The sequence below is a fragment of the Erigeron canadensis genome, chromosome 3 (assembly GCF_010389155.1).
Source record: "Erigeron canadensis isolate Cc75 chromosome 3, C_canadensis_v1, whole genome shotgun sequence".
Lineage (NCBI taxonomy): Eukaryota > Viridiplantae > Streptophyta > Magnoliopsida > Asterales > Asteraceae > Erigeron > Erigeron canadensis.
Window position 1 is genome coordinate 11,065,752 of NC_057763.1, and position 21,993 is coordinate 11,087,744.

General features: G+C 38.0%; 2 protein-coding genes across 3 annotated transcripts; one reads left to right on the plus strand and one right to left on the minus strand.

Moving 5' to 3' along the window:
• Positions 1–5,421: 5,421 nt before the first annotated feature.
• LOC122593399 lies at positions 5,422–11,408 on the minus strand. 2 transcript variants are annotated; one of them, XM_043765804.1, is made up of 3 exons: positions 11,284–11,408; positions 9,871–10,388; positions 5,422–6,614 (listed from the first exon to the last, which is right to left on the minus strand). In XM_043765804.1, the coding sequence occupies exons 1-3, from the start codon at positions 11,360–11,362 to the stop codon at positions 5,796–5,798; spliced, it is 1,416 nt and encodes a 471-aa protein (XP_043621739.1). In that variant the 5' UTR covers positions 11,363–11,408; the 3' UTR covers positions 5,422–5,795. The 2 variants fall into 2 exon arrangements, with proteins under 2 accessions (XP_043621739.1, XP_043621738.1); XM_043765803.1 differs by having other exon boundaries at positions 9,871–10,391.
• Positions 11,409–18,863: 7,455 nt separating this feature from the next.
• On the plus strand, positions 18,864–19,991 carry LOC122591490. The gene has a single exon (XM_043763755.1). The coding sequence runs from the start codon at positions 18,864–18,866 to the stop codon at positions 19,989–19,991; it is 1,128 nt and encodes a 375-aa protein (XP_043619690.1).
• Positions 19,992–21,993: the final 2,002 nt, after the last annotated feature.

Here is a 21,993-nt window from a genome sequence, read left to right on the forward strand (position 1 = left end):
AATCTATCGAGTACATAAAAGCTGATAAGAGAAAGAAATTAGAAGACTTCTTTCAATATACTCTGGAATCAGAAGGAAAATTCTACTTGTGCAAGTTCAACTTGGAACAATTCAGAGCTATATTGGGCTTCCCTGAATATGAAGAATATGAAGAACTGCCTTCAGTAGAAGAAATGTTAACTGCAGTTCAATCACTAGGATATGAAGGAGAGTTGTCTTCATTGAGAGACTTTAAAAGGATGAATGTGGCTACATTGTGGCACACAATGTACAATGTACTGAGTACTTGCTTGATGCCATCTCAGAAAGGAATTGATGCAATGACAAGACATTCTCTGTCACTTTACTATGCTGTCACTCATAATGTACAATGTGACTATGCAAAGATAATCTGGAAGAAACTGGCTCAAGTAGTGAAAGCTAAAGATGGGCAAGAAAGAAAGTACATTTCGTACATCAGATTCTTCACTCTAATAATTGAAGATGTTCTTAATTCCACCGATATCATTCCCAAATTAGATGACAGCTTCAAATGTGTCATTGTGATGTACAAGTCAAATCTAAGAGGCACAGGGAGTGATGTTGCTAAACCATTTCCTATTCCACCATTTTTGATAAATCTTGTTCCGGCTAACAGTCCCCATCTTAGGACGTATAGAGAGTGGTTAGACACAGTTACGGGGTCTGAAAGCCGACAGACTCCTACCCAAACTGTGCATAAGTCACCAAGTAAGGGTCCTAGGATCTTAAAAAGAAAAAGAGGGGATAGAGGAGAGAGGGGACTGTTAAGCCACAAAGGAGAAAAGTAAAAAGAGTATCATTTGAATCTCCCAATATCTCATCTTCTCAAACAACACCACCACCATCATAATTAACACCATCAATTTCAACAACACCTTCTACACCACGTCCTTGTTTTTCTTCCCCGATTCCACCAATTCTTTCTCCACCGCAATTATCCACAATACTTGAAACAACATCAAACATTCCTGCTCCCATTCCTGGGAGAAGATTAAAGATGCAAGCTAGAAGGATTAAATCCAAATCTGGTTTGTTAAAAATTACCAAGAAGAAGCACAAGAAGAAACATTCTGCTTCATCTTCTAGCTTGCAGGGAGCGGAGTCGGGTACAGTTGCTATTGATCAATCTTTTGGTACCTTGACGGATTTTGATGATGACCATATCACACAAACCATTGAAAGTGTGATATCGGATGTTATTTCTGAGGATCAGGGCACTGTAGATGAAGTTGTGCCGGAGGAACAAGGAAGGAATGATGGAGGAGTTGAAAATACTGGAGAGGTTGAGAGGTCTGGGCCAGGACAAAGGCGTAAAGAAAACGTTTGCCCTCCAATAGATGAAACAAATGAGTTTAGCCGGGATGACAACCCTAGGGTAGAAGTCGAGAGCTCCCCACTCTCCTAACCATTCTGACTCCTCACAACAGGAGTTAGTCTCACAAAGGCACGGGGAACAACCACGATCACCACACTCTCCTCATTTCGAGGATGAGAGTGTTGAAATCAGAGAGGACCAGCCTGACCTCTCGCCTTCAGTTCATGCACTTGAGTCTAGATCTCCTAGGGACACGGACCTGCAAGCTCAGTTTAGTACTGATGCCGGAACAAGAGGAGAGGGACCCACTTTGTGTGACCCTCTAGGACAACTTGGAGGTCCTGCCTTAGCTAACACTATGCCAGCTTTAGCCGCAGGCAACAGTTCTCAAACCGAGACTGAGAGACAGTATGAACGCCAAGGTGACACTGTTGTTTCTCAGGATCAACCTGAGACTGTATTAACGGGCATTCTCAGTAACCCTGGTGGTGTGAGTGGTGTTACCTAACAACAAGTCCCGGACATTAATTTATCACAGTCTAGGACACAACTTGATTCTGGTTGTGAAGCCAATGAATCTGAAACTGCTGGTGAGGGTTTACCCCAAGGATCTGTAGGAAATCCTGAAACAGCTTCAGCTGGTTTAGGTCACACCACAAATGTGCCAACAACCTCCGGGTTGGTTCCACCATCATTACAAACACCAACACCAAGTCAAACAACACAAACACCCCAACAAACTTCATCAACTTCTAACCAACAAGACAAAGACAACACATGAAATCATTTATTACAAATCTTGAGGTCTGAAGGTGATAGCATTAACATGATTGATAGGGGAGTGTTGAATACTTTGGAGTTGAGGGATAGAGAACTTGAGCATGCACGACAAGTCCATGCTTTGAAAGAGCAAGTACAAACTCAGAAGGCTAAATATGATGCAAAACTTGCTGCTTTCGAGCTAAGATTGATTGCTCTTGACTTTTGCTGACCGGCCTCGGTTTCTACAAGACGGGATGATCCTGATTCAGATGATCACCCCAAGGAGGAGAACCAAGGAGATGGTCAAGCCAATATTGCTAATACTTCGGCAAAAGTAGAAGGAACTAGTGGTGATGTATAGATGGGGGAAAGAAATGAAGGTGGGAATGAAGAAGGAATTGAAGATCAGGCTGAATTAGATATATCAGCCGAAATGTGGACAGAGCTTGGTTTGAATGTTGAAGAAGTTGAGAATTCTGAATATAGGGATGAAATAAGGAAAAGATTAGAAGATGTGTTTGGAATGGGAGAGATTGAAGGAGAAGAGGAAGAAGAGATTATTGATGAAGATATTGTTGATGAAGCTTTAATTGAATTTGCTGAAGGAGAGGCAGACGCAGAAGCAATCAAAGACAAATTGTGTTGAGTGTTCTGGAATTTGTTGAGACTGAAAGATCTACTGATGAACCAGTGTTTGAAGAATTCGATGATCTTGATTATTTTACAACTGGTCCTTCAGGTAGAAATGAAGCTGAAGAGTCAACAATTCCATCTGTGTCAACTCTGAAGCAATATTCTTTCAATGATTTTGAAGGGTTTGATGAGCTGAGAAAAACCCCTGAAGCCGTTTCTCAAGATTTCAAGAAGTCAACTTTTAAGCAAGTGTTAAGAGAAGCGATCATTTATGAAGAAGAACCACTTCCCGACTACTTCCCTACAGAACTAACCGAAGAACAATGGAACTTTGTAAATACGGGGTACTTCCTCAGAGATCAAGCTAGAATGGTTGCACTTGGCATTAAGCCAAAGCAAGCTGCAATCAAGTCAAGATTTTTGGAGGAAAGAGCATTTCCAATCTTCTGCGGAGCTACTAAGGTTGTCAAAGTAGGAAGACTGGAATTTGATGCTATGTAAAAGTTTAAGGATCCAAAACAAGTTGAAGAATACAGATCTCTCCTTAAACTTGCTGATAGCTACAATCCAAACATTCTTGAAGATCAGAGGAAGTTCAGGATCGTGGTGATGATCAGAGTGATCTTGATTAGAAAAACTCACATCTCTATACCTTGTTTTCATGTCAAGAGAGAAAATGGCTTGATATATAGATTCAATGAAGCTCACTTCAAACTTTTGCCGGTTGATGACATAATTTTCCTCTACAACCACTATGTGAATGCCATTCAAAGATATCGTGAAGATCTTATTGCCTTTGATGCAGTGAAGAGATACATGTCCAACGTTATTCAATATGCATCATTGAAAGATTTTCAGATTGGGTTTGAGTTGGTTAAGAGGAAGATTAATGTTCCATATCCAGATCAAAGTCTTTACACAGAAGATATAGAAAGGTTGAATATTGGTCATGTTCCCGAGAAACCAACACTTGGAGTAATTTTTCTTAATAGCAGAAAAAAGAAGATCTTTGTTAAAATGTGCGACCTTGCTTCTTACTCTGATGGAACCCTGGAATTCTGTAAGAATGTGCTGTTATGTTTATCTAAAGATGAAGAGTCTGATCAAAAGAAAGCTCTGCTTGATAAGGTAATCAGCAAGATTGATAAGAGACTGGGTTTCAGAGAGAGTATTAGAATGATAAGGTAGGCAAAGAATGTTAAGAAGTCTAAGTATGTTGAGAGAAGAAGGGGGGGGTGTAGATCAAGTATGAACCTAGTAATATGTTGGGACCACATAACATTCCTCCTAGAGACTATGAAGCAAACATGGTGGTCCCCGAAGATAAACCTGAAGGTGACAACTGGTTTTGGCATCCAAACGAAAACAGACCAAATACTCGAGCCTAAAGACTATTGACTCTCGGATACATTTTGACAAATCACTACTAAGGGGGAGATTGTTAGAAATATAATTTCTAGTAGTTGATTTGTATGTTATAATACTTTGTATTTGTTTGTATTTCTCATAAGTATGGAAGGGAGACTAGTGTAAATTGTATAGAAGTATATAAACCCCCTCCATAGCTTAGAAATTGTAACCTTAACAAATTTTCATGCAATCCAATCTTTCCACACACACACTTTTCTCTCTCGGCATTAACACACACTTACACACACACGAACTCCATTAACACACACTAAAACACATACATAAGCTCAATTACATACATTACAGTGAGTATTATAGATATGGCACGACGGTGTCATAGTCTATATGCAATAGACCTTTGTGCATTGCCCTCCTTCGTGTGTATAAATGTATGCAAGATTATTCACTAAGCTTTGCTTACTTTTAGTTGTTTACCCTTTTTATAGGTTGTCCCGGTTATGGAAACAAAGCCAAGTAATATAAAGATTGAAGTTGAATTGTAAAGCTAAGCATATCATATTCATGGTAAAATGGGATTGTGGCTAGAACCTTATAGTGGCTCTCTTGATCTTGGCTCGTGATATGTCATTTTGTTAAAGTTATTTTTATGTAAAGTGTTGAAGTCAAGAAGTTCTTAGTTATTTATAATGGGTCATTTTGTATAGTAATGTAGTAATTATGGTTAGATGTATTTTGAAAAATTATTATCGGTAACGGGTTTTGACGACGAATTTACGAACGGGTCATGCCGAAATTTATAATTTTTGTGCGTTGTCTTTTATAACGAGTTTTGCTAAATGTATTTGTCGATATTTATAATTGAGTACATTCTTTAAAAAAAAAAATTTTTTATAAAATGTTCGAGTCGAGACTGGTCTTTTCACTTATATCTTTTTCGTTGATGTACTCGATGCGTAGGATCTCAAAGCCATTATTCAAGAATTAAAAGAACCCTTTGCTATATTCAGCTAATTGCTCATCTATTTCAGTGATTTATTTATTTATTGATGGATTCTTTTCATCGTTTGATCGATTTTATAGACAGAAATTTAGGGTTTTTTTTAGGGTAAAAAAATTAGGGTAAAAAAACGATTACTTATTTTAGGGCATTTCACGAATCGTCTTCTAGGATTCTTCGCAGTCCATGAAGTGAAAATTTTCCTCTTTAATCCACAACTACAGTATATGTATCGAACACTTGGATTTAGAGAAGAAGAAGATGAAGTGGAAGTCATGGTGGTGGCGGGTGGAAATGTAGGAGGAAAATTTTGGGGGGAAAATTAGGGTTAATGCGTGACCATTTATTATGGAATTACTAGTAAAAAAAGGTGGAGTAACTAGTAAGCGTAACCTAGAAGCTGGTGGCTTACATGGTTTTGACAAATTTAACAAGTTTCTTACATACAATAGACAATTGTATAGTACACTACATAACATAGACAAAATGACATAGTTTCTTACACTTTGGTGCCATAATCCCTCAAAATATCCACCAGAGTCTAGAGTCAACTTAATCATGATAGTATACTAATTTCAAGGATTACCAAAACCTAAACCTGAATGGCGACAAGGAAAGGACATTGACACCATATAGGCACAAAATTCTGCTTCACAACATCTCCACTGTACAACGTGCTACCAACTGATCAGATATTCAGATATTTGCATCTTCAGCAACATTCTCCTTGTCATCCATAACGGTTTCAGCTTCCCCTGCAGTAACATTTTCCATCCCATACTGGACCGTTTCAACCACTTCTACAATCATCGGCTTGTTTACTCCTCTCTCAGACTTCTCATCAGTAACATCTTCTAAAACCACTGCATTTTCTGTTTCAGTTTCAGCTTTGGTTCTATCCTCAAACGCAACCATATTTTCAACCACTGCCTTTTTCATGTCCATCTCAGAGTTTTCTTCAGCGTTAGAGAACTTTTCACTTGCAGGAGCTTCAGAATTGACTTTACCATTTCGATAAACTTTAGCAAGATTTGTTAAATGCTTCTTACCTTTCTTATGGATGTTCATTATTTTCTCAGAGACGGCTCCTGCCTGACACATCTCACACCAAAACGGGTATTTATCTCTCTTGATTTCTCTTTTCTTCTTACTTTCACTCTTAGTATCATTAGGGGCACCCGTACCAAATGCTTTTTTCGTTACTGATTTCTTCACATTGGCAGTTGTTAAAGCAAGTTTCCAAGGATTTACTACACGTTTCTTGGGTGTAACTCCAAGACCGAAGTTAGCACCAGTTTTCTTAGCTATAAAATCTGCCTCTTTTACCTTGTGTTTTTTTCCTTGAAGATGATCATTTAAAGCATGCGCGCTTGTGGTACTGACCTGGCAAATTACACAGCTCCACATCTTCACTTTCTTCTTAGAACTATCTGCACGAGGGTTGCTTGAACATTCTGCAGTTGGTGATGTCAACTTTTGTTTTGTTCCAGACAGAATTTCACCATAGGGCTTGCCCTAAAGTTATGTATTAATTTGAGAAAACATAAAAAGATTCATGAAAATATGTCGTAACTTTCAAAATCCAGAAATTCTAACAATATGTACATCAGTAAATGGGCAACAAAGTTATAGCAAACATAAGGTCAACATATAGAAAGTTAGAAACCGGCGGGCAATAAGTTTAGCAGTTTTTGCTACCTCCTTAACTATAGGTCCTAATCAATTAGCTTCTTTTGGAATCTTTCTTTACAGTTTCATGAAACTTCTCTTTCCACCCTCTTAATGTTTTCATAGATAAAATCTCAAGTTCATTTATTCTTGTTGTCTACTTGTAATAACTGATAGGATATAAATAGACTGTCATATTCTAAATATCAGTACTTTGACAATATGCACATAATATTTTTTGGCCAGTTTATTTAAACTTATGAATTTCCAAACACTGGTTCTCTTACTATTGCGCAGTGGCATATCAAAACACCATTTTCTTAAGTCATGTATGGTTACAGCTGATTATCTAAGTTTGATTATTCAATATATTTCATTAGGCACATCCAAGCACCCCCTATACTTTCTCGATTTAAAGTATCCAAACTATTTGCATCACTACATGAATTGCCAACTGGCAGATCTAGAGCTTACAAAGGTTGCAATATGTATAAGTTCATTATGTCATGTATATTAGTAAAAATAAAATAAAATGGAGAGTCTTACATGTCAACAAGTAGCAACACATTAAGGGAACACATTTTGATGAATATGCATCCAAGATGGATGCACAAAACAAAAAACGTGATTTTTTCGACGGTGAGAACACTTAAAAACATCATTTTGATGCATTAGAAGTCCATAAAACTAACATAGTGCATAACTAATTATCATTATTTAAGTGTTTAACAACACATTGATCCGTCAAAATTGAAAAAATCATATTTTTTGTTGGATGCATCACTTTGATGAATATGTGTGTGTATATATATATATATATATCGATGCCATTCTTTTTGGGAATTTCCCATCACAAGTACACTATTTCTATCTTTGATAAAGATTCAATCCAAGATGACCACTATCACAAGTACGCATTACAAAATGCTATTAGCATCGGCTATGGTTCACAAGATTTTTGTGCCATAATTAATTAGGGTATTTCAGATGTATGACTGACATTTAACCATTTCCAGTAACTTATGTGTACTAAAAGATTTACTTTGGGGCTAGGAGAGTGTCATAGTTAGCTCAAGCATAGATCCAGCTACGTATTTTCATAGCTTACTAATGAAAAATGTAAGTGCAGGAAAGTGGCAAAATATTTGTTACCACCAATATTACTTGACAGGAAGAATACTCTTAGATTGGGATGATGTTCCCTTTATATTTGTGTACAAGAAATTGGTGCTCATTGTATTAAAGCTGCAACTAAACATTGATCATAAGAAAAATGACAGACCAAAAACATAGCTTACAATCTCAATCAAAATAAAGAATCAGCTGGACACAAAAAAAAAAAAAAAAAGGCGAGTGTAGTGTTAGCAAAATTGTGAAGAAAATTTGTGATATGCAAATCAGCTACTGTGATGTACAAATCACCTCAGTTTTCATAATGATTGAAATAATTTTATGTCCTACCTTAAAAATTGTAGTTTGCTAGCATTTGTACCTAATACTTATGTATATTCTATAAACAAATATAATAGTCATCAATAATCTTTTTAGCCAAGCATGAAAAGGGATCGTAGGCAAGATAAATAGAAAATATGCTAGACAAGAACCTGTGTGTATATTTGCATATTAAAAATACCCAATAAACACAAATTTGGTAAATAGATGTACAGTAGATCAATTTGGGATATTTCTTGTGATGGTAAACCTACTTGAAGTTGAAAGGGAATTTACAAGTAAGAGACAAAATCAGAACACATTGTCTTAGCAGATTAGGTAATGGAAGGAATACCTTTATGTGGCATGACAATCGGTGCCATAACAGCCCTTTGAGTAAGTATGTGACTAATAGGATGTTGAATAATGCTAAATTTGGCCAAAAGACCAAAGTGGCCGACATAACTGAAGATCTCAATTGGAATTGGCTTGATAGTCAGGGCATTACTGCGAAAGAACCTACAACTGTTGAAGTTCCTAGAGTAGAGGAACAGCCTGAAGATAAAGTAGTGTGGATTAATTGTAAAGGAGATGATGTTAAAATTTCTATAAGCAGGCTCTGGAAGGATACAAGGAATGTTGGAAACAGGGTGCATTGGTCTAAATTGGTTTGGTTTAGCCAATGCATACCCAGTCATGCATTTACACTATGGTTAGCATTAAAAGACTGACTGGCTACTCAAGATAGACTAGTGAAACGGTATCCTATTATAAAGCAATATAAGTATGTTTTTTTCAGCAATCAAAATGACTCTATACAGCATCTGTTTTTTGAATGTGCATACTCTGATTGGATCTGGAAGACGATAAAGAGGAAGGCAAATGGTGAAGTGATTCCAACAGGTTCGGATGCTATTAGTAGGTGATTTACTGATTCTAAATGTCCAACTCTGTTTGGAATATTGTACAAACAAGCTCTTTAGCAGCTAGTGTGTATTGGATTTGGAAGGAGAGGAATGGCAGAGTGTTTAACAAAGATAGGATTTCAATGGAGAAATTAAGGGATTAAAAGTTTGGAAACCATAAAGATAAGAGTAGTCAAAATGAGATTTAAAAACTGCAGGGCTTATGAAAAAAGACATGGGATTTGGTTTAGTTATGGACTGTGGTGGTGATACTTCATGTGCAGGATTGTCGTTTTGAGCTAGATTAAGGTGCAAGCTTGTTGTATTTTGAAGTGTTAAAGGATATGTATGTCATTCTATTATACAAGTGCTCGAGCTGTTGTTGTTTATTATTGAGTCATTTATGTATAGGTTGTCTGAATTGTGTATAAATAGTATGTCAGAGATGTATATGGTGTTTGAATGTTTGTATAGTATAGGTAGTAGGTTTATTTGGTTTATATAAATGATGGACATACCATAATACATACAAATTGGAGAATTGTAATTTGTTGTGTCGTGATCTATTAAAATAAATGAGTCACCGACCTCTTTGATTAAAATCAAACACTAACTACTTGCACCTCTACATACAAAATTATAAGCATTTCATAAATCATGCAATAATTCCCGGAAGTATATTAAGACAACTACTATGCGAGACAGATAACAAAATATGCAGTAATTATCCATGGATGCAAGTACACACTCAGAAGTCAGATACTAACCAGAACGATATTGTCCTTCTTGTTATCCTCAGGGGGTACAAATATCTCTTTAGTCTCAAGTGAATCATCATGTCGTTGAAATGGGACAACCGTAACTCCCGTAGGAGTTTCTTTAATTTTAAGTGAATCCCCACAGGGCTGAAATGGGGTAACTGACGAGCCCCGACTTTCACAGCCGAGCTTTTCGTCGATGGACAAGAAAATTCTCTCCTCCAAATGAATCGGTTGTGGATTCAAACTTCTCTGCTCAAACAGGTTAATGTGGCTTGGCGGCAGTGATAACCGCATCATTGCTGAAACTCTTCCTTCACTACTCCTCATAGCCATGTGTCGCTCCATAATCATCTCATTTCGCACCTCAATCTCCAAAATGCGTCTGCGCTCTATTTCCTCTGCAATAATCTCCCCTCTAATCCTTTCCTTCACGATCTCCCTCAGTATTGCCTCTCTCATTTCTAAACCTCCTTGATACATATCTACTCCTGCCCGACCTCCACCAATATTTTCGTTTGGATAGCCTGCTGCAACTCATAAAATTAAAAAAATCACACGTTCGTGCAAAAAATGAAACTTTCATTATGCAAAAAACTTTAACAAGAACAAACAAAAAAGTGCACACCTTTAACAAGTTTGTATATAATATGTGTATCAGTATATGTACTTGTACATGTATGTAAGGATGAATTACTGACATTTAAGCGATAGTGCAATACGAGTTTTGTGCATTGCATACAAAACTTAAGTCGCAAACATCTTTTTGTGATGCGCATTGCGAGGTCATAGGTTGTGATATGTTGTAGAATGTGATAGCCAAATGCCTTGGCCGGATGGGCTCCACCCTCGGATTTAAAAATTCGTCAAAAGTATATCGAATGACATCTCTAATGAAAAAGCATGAAATTTTAAGAACACCCATATAATTTTTATAATTTATCGATTTACAATTTTTCAGATAAAAAATTTTAAATGAATTAGAGAAATTTATAGAGCAGAAAAATGACTAGTTGAGATTTGAGTGTGAGAAAAAAAATGAGTAATTAAGATTTATTCTAAGGATATTATCAATAAGTGACAGCGGTATTTTGGGGTTTTTACTTGTGTAAAGTTGAAAAAATGGAGCAAAGAAATGCTTTATAATGTAGTAGACATAGAGATAGTATATAGATGATACAAAGGCCTAAAATCCGTAAGCCTCTACACATGCCTAATCAATTCAACTCAACTATCCACAAATGGATTCCACTATTTCTATTTTCTAATTTTCACATTAAATCTTAACATGTGTCTTAACTCCTTCAACCATAGCCATATGTATCACTTTTGTTATGTTATATATCTATATGTGTATATGTACATTTTTAAAGTGAAAAACCATAAACAAATAAATAAAAATGAAAGGAAAAAAACAACCACCTCGAATAATGGGGTGTAGTGTGAAGAAACTAGTATAGGAAGAATGATGATGATGATGGCGTTGTGTATCTCTATCCATTCTTATGCTTCAGCTTCAGTCAGTCACACTGTGAAGAGTGACGCATATACACACATATATATATAGAGAGATATATACATAGAGATTTGAGTTTGATGACTCGGATATAATGTTGTATATACTGTGGGGTAGGTTTGGATTGGTGCGACTGGCTACCACGCGTGTGTTTTCAGCGATTGTTAACTTACATTCGTGGGACCTTTGGTCAGATTCAATAAGGAAATTTAAAGACCAGTTTCGTCTGTTTCAATGTTCCGCAAGTTGAGAGGGTGTTTGTTATAAGTAAAATGATTAATCATTTTAATGAAATAGTTTAATAATTTTTTTAACAATTTAATGATCATATATCCGGAAAAGTGTAAGAAAGAGAATAAATGTATACCACATATTATTTTTATAATGTTTTAGTAATAATTTTAGGCTAATTTTTTAAAAAATTTATTATTTTTTTATTATAATGAAAAGGAGAGGATGGGAAATGTTCACAAGAGCCACTAATTAAGCTATTTCATTAAAGTGAATATTTTTAATGAATATTTTAAGATGATGACATGCCAAGAGTCAAGATTAAATGAATATTTTTGAATTTTGACATTTGATTTTCATTTAAAAGTCAAAATTATTTTAACATGATCAGTATCATGTTAGGATAACTTTAAGGAATCTCTTCCCTGTAATGAAATGGAAAGGCCAGGAAAAGAAAAAATAAAAGTAAAAGTAAAAGTTTTTTTTTTTTGGTGTCATGTAGGCGGTAAGTCGACCAGTATTTTAGTAATCCTACCTATCTGTAGGGTAACTTGAGAGAATCCCTCCCTATCTGTAGTGTTGACTATGACAGTCAACAGTGCCATTTTGTCTTTATTTGACTTTTAGCAACGACGTCGCTACTTACAGTCGAGTATGGACAAAGTACACTGTTGGCTGTCATAATCAACAGTGCCATTGTTTTTACTCGACTATTGGCAACGACGTCGCTGCTAATATTCGAGTAAGGACAAAACGATAGTGTACTTTTACGTTATATACAATTCGGCATTCTTTCATTTATAAATTCTACTTTCATTCTATCGCTCTCATTCCTCTCGCTTTCCTTCGCTTCTTCATACGATCATCAAGTATGTACATACTTTTAATATAGATATTTACGTATAGTAGGTATATATATGTTTATTAATATTATTGATATTTACATATATGTACATATGTTTCAGATGGATTATTTCGAGAAAATGTGGGGAGATTTTGGTGATAAAAATTGTGATTTTCAGTTAGAAGAGCCTGATGATGAATTTGAGACCCCAGAGGTTTCTCCTCAATTTGACTATGACGCTAACGATTTCTACACCGAGGAGGTACAATAAAATGATGCCATTAACGTTTAAATGGAAAATAAAGTTTAATAATGAATTTTCTTTGTTTCGGACACACTTTACTATTTCAGGTATTCGATTCACACCAAGAACTGTTCAACTGGGCCCATAAAATGGCACAAGAGCTTGGTTATGTCTTAATCAAATAACGATCAAATTCCAACTCAGCTAGTGAAGTCAGAAAATCTTTTTGGGAAAAGAGATAGTAGGTCAACTGGGGCCATTAAAAAGGTCACTAAAATTTGACCGCCCCTTTAATTTGGAAGGCCGTTTGACAAGGGATAATGGTTGGACGGTTAACATTATAGACGAGAGACATAATTCAATTTACGCGTATGCACGAAGGATGAGTGAAGCTGAATTTTTTTTTGTGGAAACGGTGGCTCACGGTACACAACCCCGTCATATTGTAACACAGTTGAAAACAGAATTTCCAGGAAACTTGACCCGCGCAGAAGACATTTACAATTATCTAAAAATGAGACAGAAGATGGTGGCCGAGAAACATGGGGACACTCCAATGCATCTTACATATATAAAATATACATATTTTTTATTTATTTATTTACTATGATAAGGTATTTGAAACAACCTATGTACGCCATTTTGTTCAATCGCCGCAGGTTATGTTTCATTTGCTACATGAATATAAATACTTGTATTATTTCACCACAAATAATGTATCTCGTCGGTACGACATCCTTTGATTTATGGCGTGCATTTCCATGGATTATCTAAATAGAAACCACGTACAAACCAACTTATACTACATGTCATTGGTCGAGATTGTCGGTGTGACTTCAACAAACTGCCAGCATAGCATACACATTTATCACAAATGAACAAGAGGCTAATTACAGATGAGTGTTAGAGTGTTTGAAGTCGACCCTAGGTGAAGGGTTTTTCGTACGTGTCGTACTCATCGACAAGGGATTCGACCCTCATGAAAGCATGCAAAACTGTTATGCTGGAAGTAAAGCATTTACTTTGTAGAATCCACATATGGAGGAACATCGATAAACATTGTGAGCCTAAATGTAGGCGTTTTCACGGATGGTGGAAAAAACTCATTGAATCATGCACACTAGCAGAGTACACCGAAATTGAAGAAATTTTAAAATTATAGATGGAAGAAGATTTAGAGAGTATGTGAAGTTTACATAAACCCTTTTATTCGACCGAACCACACATATCCACACATCCTAACCCACTGTTAATTTTGCAGAGGTTTATAAGTACCTATAAAAGGAGTGGCTTTCCCTGTACAAGGAACTGTTTGTGTCTTTTTGGGTCGATCAACATCTCAACTACCGTAACTACACTCAGACTTTAGGCTAAGCATCCACTCCTGAAGTCCGAGTTGTGGTGGAGATGTAGATTACACAAAATCATTGAATGTGTTAATTTTATCCTCATCGGTCAAGTTACTAAAATCAAAGGATAGTTGGAACAGAGCAGGATATATAGAGCTGGTAAACACAACAATTTATGTTTGAAGGACCTGCTTTGTGTCGTATATGTGACAACTCTGGATATTATGGTTGAAGAGTTTGATAGATTAAGAAAAATAAGATGGGTAAAGACTGAAGAAAGTGCGGGTGTAAGGTTCGGGTTAGTTATGGGCTACCATATGTTTGCCAAATAGATTCATACATGCATTACAGTAAGTATATCTAAATATAATTATTTGATAATTTTTTTAAATGCGAAAACTTATATATACTTTTAAAAAATGTAGACAGACGTGTTGAGGTGGATAAGATAGATAACTTTTGGAAAAAAAAAAGCTAGATTTAACACCGTCAACGTGCCTACCAGACAATGATCATCTAAAAGACTCCGACGATGACGATTATATCGATAATTTAGTAGAGAATATTTTATACTTACTTTTATCTATATTTTTTTGACTTATGTTTATAATTTTTTTTTTCGGAACTTGTTTTATATATTTATATCTGTTTTTATACTTTTTTATACTTATTTTGAAGTTTTATTAAAACTTATTTTTTATACTTATATACTCTACTTTTATACTTTTACACTTTTTCTTATATTTTTTTATGTTCTTTTTTTATACTTAATTTTGATACTCATTTATGAATTTTTTTTACATAATCTTTAATCTTTATATTTTTATTAAATTTATTCTTAAAATATTAAGGATGTTTGACAATACTAACAATTACTGTATATTTTTATAATATTTTTTTGCTTATTTTTATACTTAAAGTATTTTTATCTATATTTTCTTACACTTATCTTTTGTACATTTTTAATAATTTTTATTTATCAATTTTCTATATAATCTTTCATCTAACAATACAAATATTTAGGGATGAGCAAAAACTCCCATATCTTGATCCCGTCCCAGTACCGTCCCGATCCTGGTACTGAAAAGTGGTACCGAATCCCGAACGGGATCGGGACCGGTACCAACTTTTTAGAGTTTTAAAGATTGGTACTATTCGGTATCGGGACCTGGAAAATCCCCTGAATCCCACTTAGTCCCGATAAGTCCCGTATTGAAATTTCTACAAGATTGGCTAGGTATCCTTTTCTAATGTGTTGGGCCAATAAGCACTAGAATACTGGAAGTTAACCCATGAGTTTCATGTAGAAGTAAATTTATATCTTAACTCACTGAAATTAATATGCTCTACACATAACTTGATAGCAGTACCTTTATTCTCTAACCCTAATTCTTCTCGGTTCTTCACCTCACTATTATGTTAATGAAAAATGTTTAAGGGTAAAGTTACTCTTAAATTAAAAGGGGTTTAACCTTATAGGATAAAATGATAATGAATAATTATGTGGGTGAAAATTGATGATTTTATACTTGTTGGCGGTTCCTTAATGGTGTGAAGGATTAGCCTCATGCCACCAAGCGTTTTTATGTAAGTGTTTGTGTGTGTAAGAATGCATTAGGGTTTTGGTGTATCCCATGAGGAGGTATTTTTAGACCTCTCACGAAGGATCCAGAAGTTGGGCCTAACGGGAACGTTAGGAAGTAGCCGTTACCGTTAGGCAACTATTGTAACAAACTCTGACTTAGAGGTACAAGTACGGGTAATTCGTGCTGGTGCACGTTCTATTTCGTACTATTTGTCTGTGAGGTGTGCGTATGGTCCGGATCCTATCAGGGTACGCTCCAAATCTTGTCACTAGTACTAATAGTCCGGAGCGTTCACAGGATTAACAATGGTACATCATCAAGCCCCCCAGCCCAGCATTATGCTCTTTCATGATGGTGGGGTAAAGCCAGATGTATTTCAAAAAATTACAATCATTTTTTCTATGTTTAGATTAAGATGGGAATTACAATTCGGAGCCTCTTGTGTATTATTATACACTCATTCCCCCCAAAAATGAAAGAAAAAACAAAGAGGTTAAATGAAATTATGAAGTAAACTATAAGACACTAGGGTGAGATGAAAGGTTTTTGTTTTATGCTCATTATGGTTCTGTTAGTGGGTTCCATGTGTTTTATTCAAAATTGTCGTGATAAATGCCTCCTTTGAGAGCTAGTGGGATACACGTGGTGCTCTTCTGACATTGTGTCAGTTCCAATGTCCCATTATGAGATACTGTAGCGTCTCCCTTTTTCCTATAAATACCCCTTTCTTTCTATCATTTCTCACTTTTTTTCTTTTCGAAAATTTCTTCTACTCTCTCTTTATTTCAATCCGTAGCTTCCGTGTCCTCTATAGGTCTTCGTCTTCCTCTTTTTTTGTGAGCCTTCGCAGGTGGGTAATTTATGTGTAAACTTTTGCAATGTTACGAGAGATGACTTAGTACAATTTTTAGACCAATATAGATTTCCCGTAGGCTATCATTACACCCTTCCCCGCCTCTCTGATAATGTGAGGATGGTTCCGGTGGGTAAAGTGACATTGTACATGGCTATGTTTGAGATATCGAATGTTTGCTTGCCATTTACTACTTTTTTCCTTGAGGTTCTTAAACATTTTAAGTGTCATATCTCTCAATTGACCCCCTTCAGAGCCCTTAGAATAACTATGTTCGAAGCTGTATGTCGCGCACACAATACGGAGCCTACGGTGGGCGACTTTCATAAGTTCTACTGTTTAGGAGCTGATGGGGATTGGTCAGAAAAGACCCGGTTCCATGCTTACGGAGTGTATTTACAGCATAACCGCTTCCATTAAAAGCTGGAAGAAAAGGTTCTTTTATGCCGACGCCTCCATTGTACCCGCTGCATATCCATCTCTACTAAACATGAAGGGCCATGCTCGTGGCACCCTTGCGGACAATAAAACCGAGATTGAATTTAACCGAGAATTGATAGAGAAACTTTGTCGTTTGCCGGAGGCTGTCTTATATTTGGCGAAACTCAGCGAAGTATGTGATGGTGTACCCATCCTGTGACACAAAGAGCCTGCCTCTCGAAAGATTAACAGAATACCCTGCGGAGCAAAGGAACGCCAGATATCACATAACGCAATAAAGGAAGGAACTAATTATCCATAAATAAGGGGATTTGATTCCCTCCTCAAAAGCAGATAATTAAGGAAAAAGTTGAAGCCGATCGAAGACCTAGGAAACCCTAGAGAAAGTCTACTTTTGGCGCCAAACATTTCCCGCTCGAATTATCTGCTATAAATAGGAGCTCATAAGACCTTCAAGAGATAACACAACACGTTCACATACATTATTACAAATAATCTTGTTCAATTTGCATAAAGAGGCTAGAACCCTACCTTCGGGGAATCACCAATAAACAATCCAAGCACACCAATCACCCCATCTTCATCCTAACCCCGGTTCGGTGTACAAACATTAGGCGCCATCCGTGGGACCCGGCATTCAGATCCCTCAAACTCTCAATCCTGTTTTTTATGACGAACCGATATTTAGGAGAAATGGCCGACATTCCTAACTCCTAACAAAACACACAAGCCATTGGAAATGCCCCTGCCGGAAACACCCCGCTTGGACCAGATTCAACAACTGCAGCACCGCGTCATGATGATCAACAGGCCGATCGTCAGGGAGACCAGAACCCCGACCTGTCGACACAACCAGGGGGAGACCATGGGATGTTCTCGTTAGGATCCCCTCAAAGAAGCCTGCCTCTATTCAACCCGGATTATGTCCTCCGAAATTATGATCACATTCAAAGAACAATGAGGCATTTAAGGAGGATCGGGGCCCTAGGCAGCACCAGCAGAGTGCTAGATTTCGACGAAGCAACAGAGGAGGAGTACGACCCAGTGACGCCACTTAGGAGACTCCCCCAAGGTGGGGTCCGAAACCCTTATGGCTTCGAGATCAACAGTGAAGGCCTCCGGACACAAACTCTTTCGGATCGGAGGTCGCTCCAAATCAATGAAATTCCCAGGAACGAAACGCCTTTGTCCCCTAGGGATTCTCAGGGACGAACAAGTTCCGGAGCCCCTCGGGCTAATGATCTAAGGAGTGATGCCATTCGAGAACCCGAAAGGTATCCGAATAGTCGAAGCTTTTTGTATGAAGGAGACGCCCGTAGGTACGATGCTCATGCACACAGGCCTGAGCCCTCGGGCGACTATGCCAAGGAAGCTACATCCCAATGGCCACGGAGGACCCCCACAGCGTAGAAAGACGTGCCACCGACCCTGGGCCACATGATTTACCGAGACAAAGGGCGCAGGTCATCCAGAACCCGCTAGAGTTACAGACGGTGGGATGCAACATCGAAGACTCTCCGTTCGTAGCATGGATACAAAGCTATCCCCTCCCGAAGGACTTAAAGTATCCCTCTCACCTAGGGACATACGATGGGAAGAGCGACCCCGACGATTTCTTGGAGGCATTCGATGGGGTATCGGAAGTGAAGGTCTGGAACGCCCCAGTTGCGTGCCGAGCCTTCAAACACCTTTTCAAAGGAGACGCTAGGGAATGGCTGAAGAGTGTAGCGAAGGGATCCATCACCAGTTTCGATGACCTCAAAGAAAAATTCCGGGCGCGCTTCAGCCAACAAAAGAAGCACAAGAAGCTCCATGTGGCTGCCCACGGGATAATGCAGGGGGACACAGAAGGAAGCAGGACATTTTTAGATCAATTTAATCATGAAACTGAAGACATAATGGACTTACCTGAGTCCCAGAGGATCTCAGCACTGCTACATGGCCTTTGGAGCTCAGGAGATAATGGTCGAATTCTTATACAGAGATCTCCCAAATACCTATGAAGCGGTCCAAAAAAGGGCTTATGTGTACCTAGATGCCAGGGACACCGCCTCGAAAGGGAACGCCAACCCTTCACCGGACAAAGAATCCCCTGCGGGACGAAAAGGCAAATGGGGGAACGAGAAAGATTACAAGACCTCCCGGTATAACCCTTATTACAAAGAAGAAAAGGGGCAAGTCAAGATTAATCTTCCGGAAATGTATAAGAGTCCAAGGGAGATACTGCTTACTGAATCCGTCGCGAAGGCCTTCCCAACGCCACCCAGACTAAGTGGGAGAGATAGAAGGGAACCTGAGAAATATTGTGAGTTCCACAGGGACAATGGACACGACACTAACAACTGCTGGCAACTCCGAAGGGCCATCGAAGAAGCAATTAACGAAGGAAAGCTGTCACACTTGGTCAAAACCGTACGACAGCAGCAAAAGAAAGAAGAAGACCCGGAGGAAAAGAAAAAAGGACCCGAAAAAACTATTTATACGGTCGTCAAAAAGAAAACAAGGGAAGAACGTCCGTTCCCGAAGACATATAGGGGAAACACGACATACATCACATTTCCTTCTATCTGCAACACCCGGGCCTTTCGTGACCCACTTACCATCACAGCGATGCTCGAAATTTCAAAAGTGAAAGGAATATGTGTAGACACGGGAAGTGAATGTGATGTTGTTTACGAAAAAGCCTTTTGGAAGCTAAACCATGTGTCACGAATGAACTTTAAAAGGACTAATGCTCTGGTCCAGGGATATTCAGGAGGAACCGAGAAGCCCATCGAAAAGCTAACAGCGAAAGTGACCATCGGGAAAGGGCGTTGTGAACGCACAGAAAAAATATCGTTCCTCGTGGTACAGGGAGACTCACCCTTTGAAGCAATATTAGGAAGACCTGCAATTCAGAAATTTGAAATGATCCCCTCCGTAATGCACGGAATGATTAAATACCAGACGAACGGAGGAATTGGAACTTTGATGACAAAGGAAAGAAAAAGGACCGTAGAAGGACATGACGGGCCACACTGGCTATCATGGAGCGAAGGACCTTACCTTGGACGATTGAACGCGTAATATCTATCTCGCAAAAGTTACTTTATCTTTTTAATTTTTCATTTTGAAAATGCCTAAAGGCTACGGTATGTAACCTTCCCTTTATTTAATAAAGGCTTGCTTCCTTTTTTCCACAAAATAAAATGAGTGCCGAAAGCACCCTAAATGGGGACGCCCATATCACTTGAATATTCCGGAAATTTTTTTTTAAGAGGACAGGAATTCATAAGAATTCAGGATAGTCCCAAATATCTACACCACCACTGGGTATATATCCATAAACAAACATGCTAAATATTCGTAGATATTCATAACACAAAAAAGCTAAATAAATGGCAAACCTGCAAAGCCAAAAAAGGCTTTAAAGCACCTACAAGCAAAAAACAGGAAACAAGACAATAACAAAGCTACATATTGACGGCTATAAATATTTACATAGTCAGTTTGGAATCGTTTCCCAAACCTGCAAAATATCCACCTGCATCATATAGCAGAATATCCACAACCACACAAACAAAGAAAAGTAAATTGTCCAGACAGCACTACAAGCTGCGAAAAGTAATAAAGATGTTCAAATGGCACAGACGCCAATCCAAGGCACACAGGCCTGCAAATACTTCATTATGGGTCAGCCTCAGTATCTGGAACGATGGTGTCGGGAACAATCTTCAACAAGTCATCCACAGCAGCGGTTGGATCAGCGACAACCTTGGCCAGGTAAGGAAAGACGGCGTCCTTCCACTTCTGGTCCACAAGGTCCACTTAGTGAGTAGCATCAGCAACATAGCCCTGCACCTAACATCGCACTTCCCCTCCACCGCAAATTCATCCAACACGGTGGCTCTCTCCTCAGCCCTCCCTGCGGACGTCAACTCACCCAACAACTGCCTTACCTCGTCAGAATACAGCAATGATTTGCAAACATGGGGAATGACCTCTGTTACAAGCCTGGCCTTTTCCTCCTTTAGCATATTCAACTCATCACGAAGGGCCCTACAAGTGCTCTGTTCCACAACCAACTCCTGATTAACCTTCTCAACAGCTTCACCACGAACAAGATTCCCAACTTTCAGATCATTCATTTTCTGTTTCAAATCTTGCACAATATCAGAGGACTCCACAGACGTGACAAACCGAGCTTCCTTCGCCTTTATATCATCAATGGTAGCCAACATAGACTGCACCTCAAGACTCTTCTACCTGAGATCCAGGGACATCCTTGTAAAACTCTTGGCAGCAACAGAATCCAAGTATGAGCGCAATTGGCGATCCTTCTTGAAAACCTTCAGAAAAGTCTCATTATCCATGGAATCAATCTTCTTCACATCCTCGACATTCATATCCTCACCTTCCATCTAACCAAACATACCTTGGGAACCTACAAGAAAGGAAAGCACTCAGATAACAAAAAAAAAAGAAAAAAAAAAAAGAAAGAAGAAGCAAACAACAGAATACCTGTTTTTGAATAAGAAGGCTTTCGGAATTCAGCAGCCTTCACATCCTCTCCAACCTTCCTCCTCTTCACACGACTGGCAATAGTGTTGGGTATAGAGCTTTCGCCTTTCTTCTTCCTCTTATCTGTAGCAGAGACCTCTACAACCTCAAGGTCCAAAACATTGGCACTAGAGCCAGAAGGGTTCACAGAACTAGAAATCTCAGGAACATCGTTTTGGACACCAGTAGATTCAGCATTTTGGGATGGATTATCAGCAACATTACTTCTTTGTCCTCCAGAAGGTACCACAGTTACTTCCTTCACTCCCTTTTTCACAAACTTTCTGAACGTCATCTCTGCAAAACTAATAGACAACATAAAAACAAGCAAAACATATCTCCTCAGGAAACACAAGACAATGAGCCTTACCATCAATATCTACACCACCAGGAAGAAAATCAATCACTTTCGCTTTATATAAAACAACATCAAGATATGCAACAACCCTTATAGGATTAGAGCGGGTATATCGACAAAAATCATCAACAACAAACTCAGGAACAGGGTGCTCATATTTTTGATGAATAT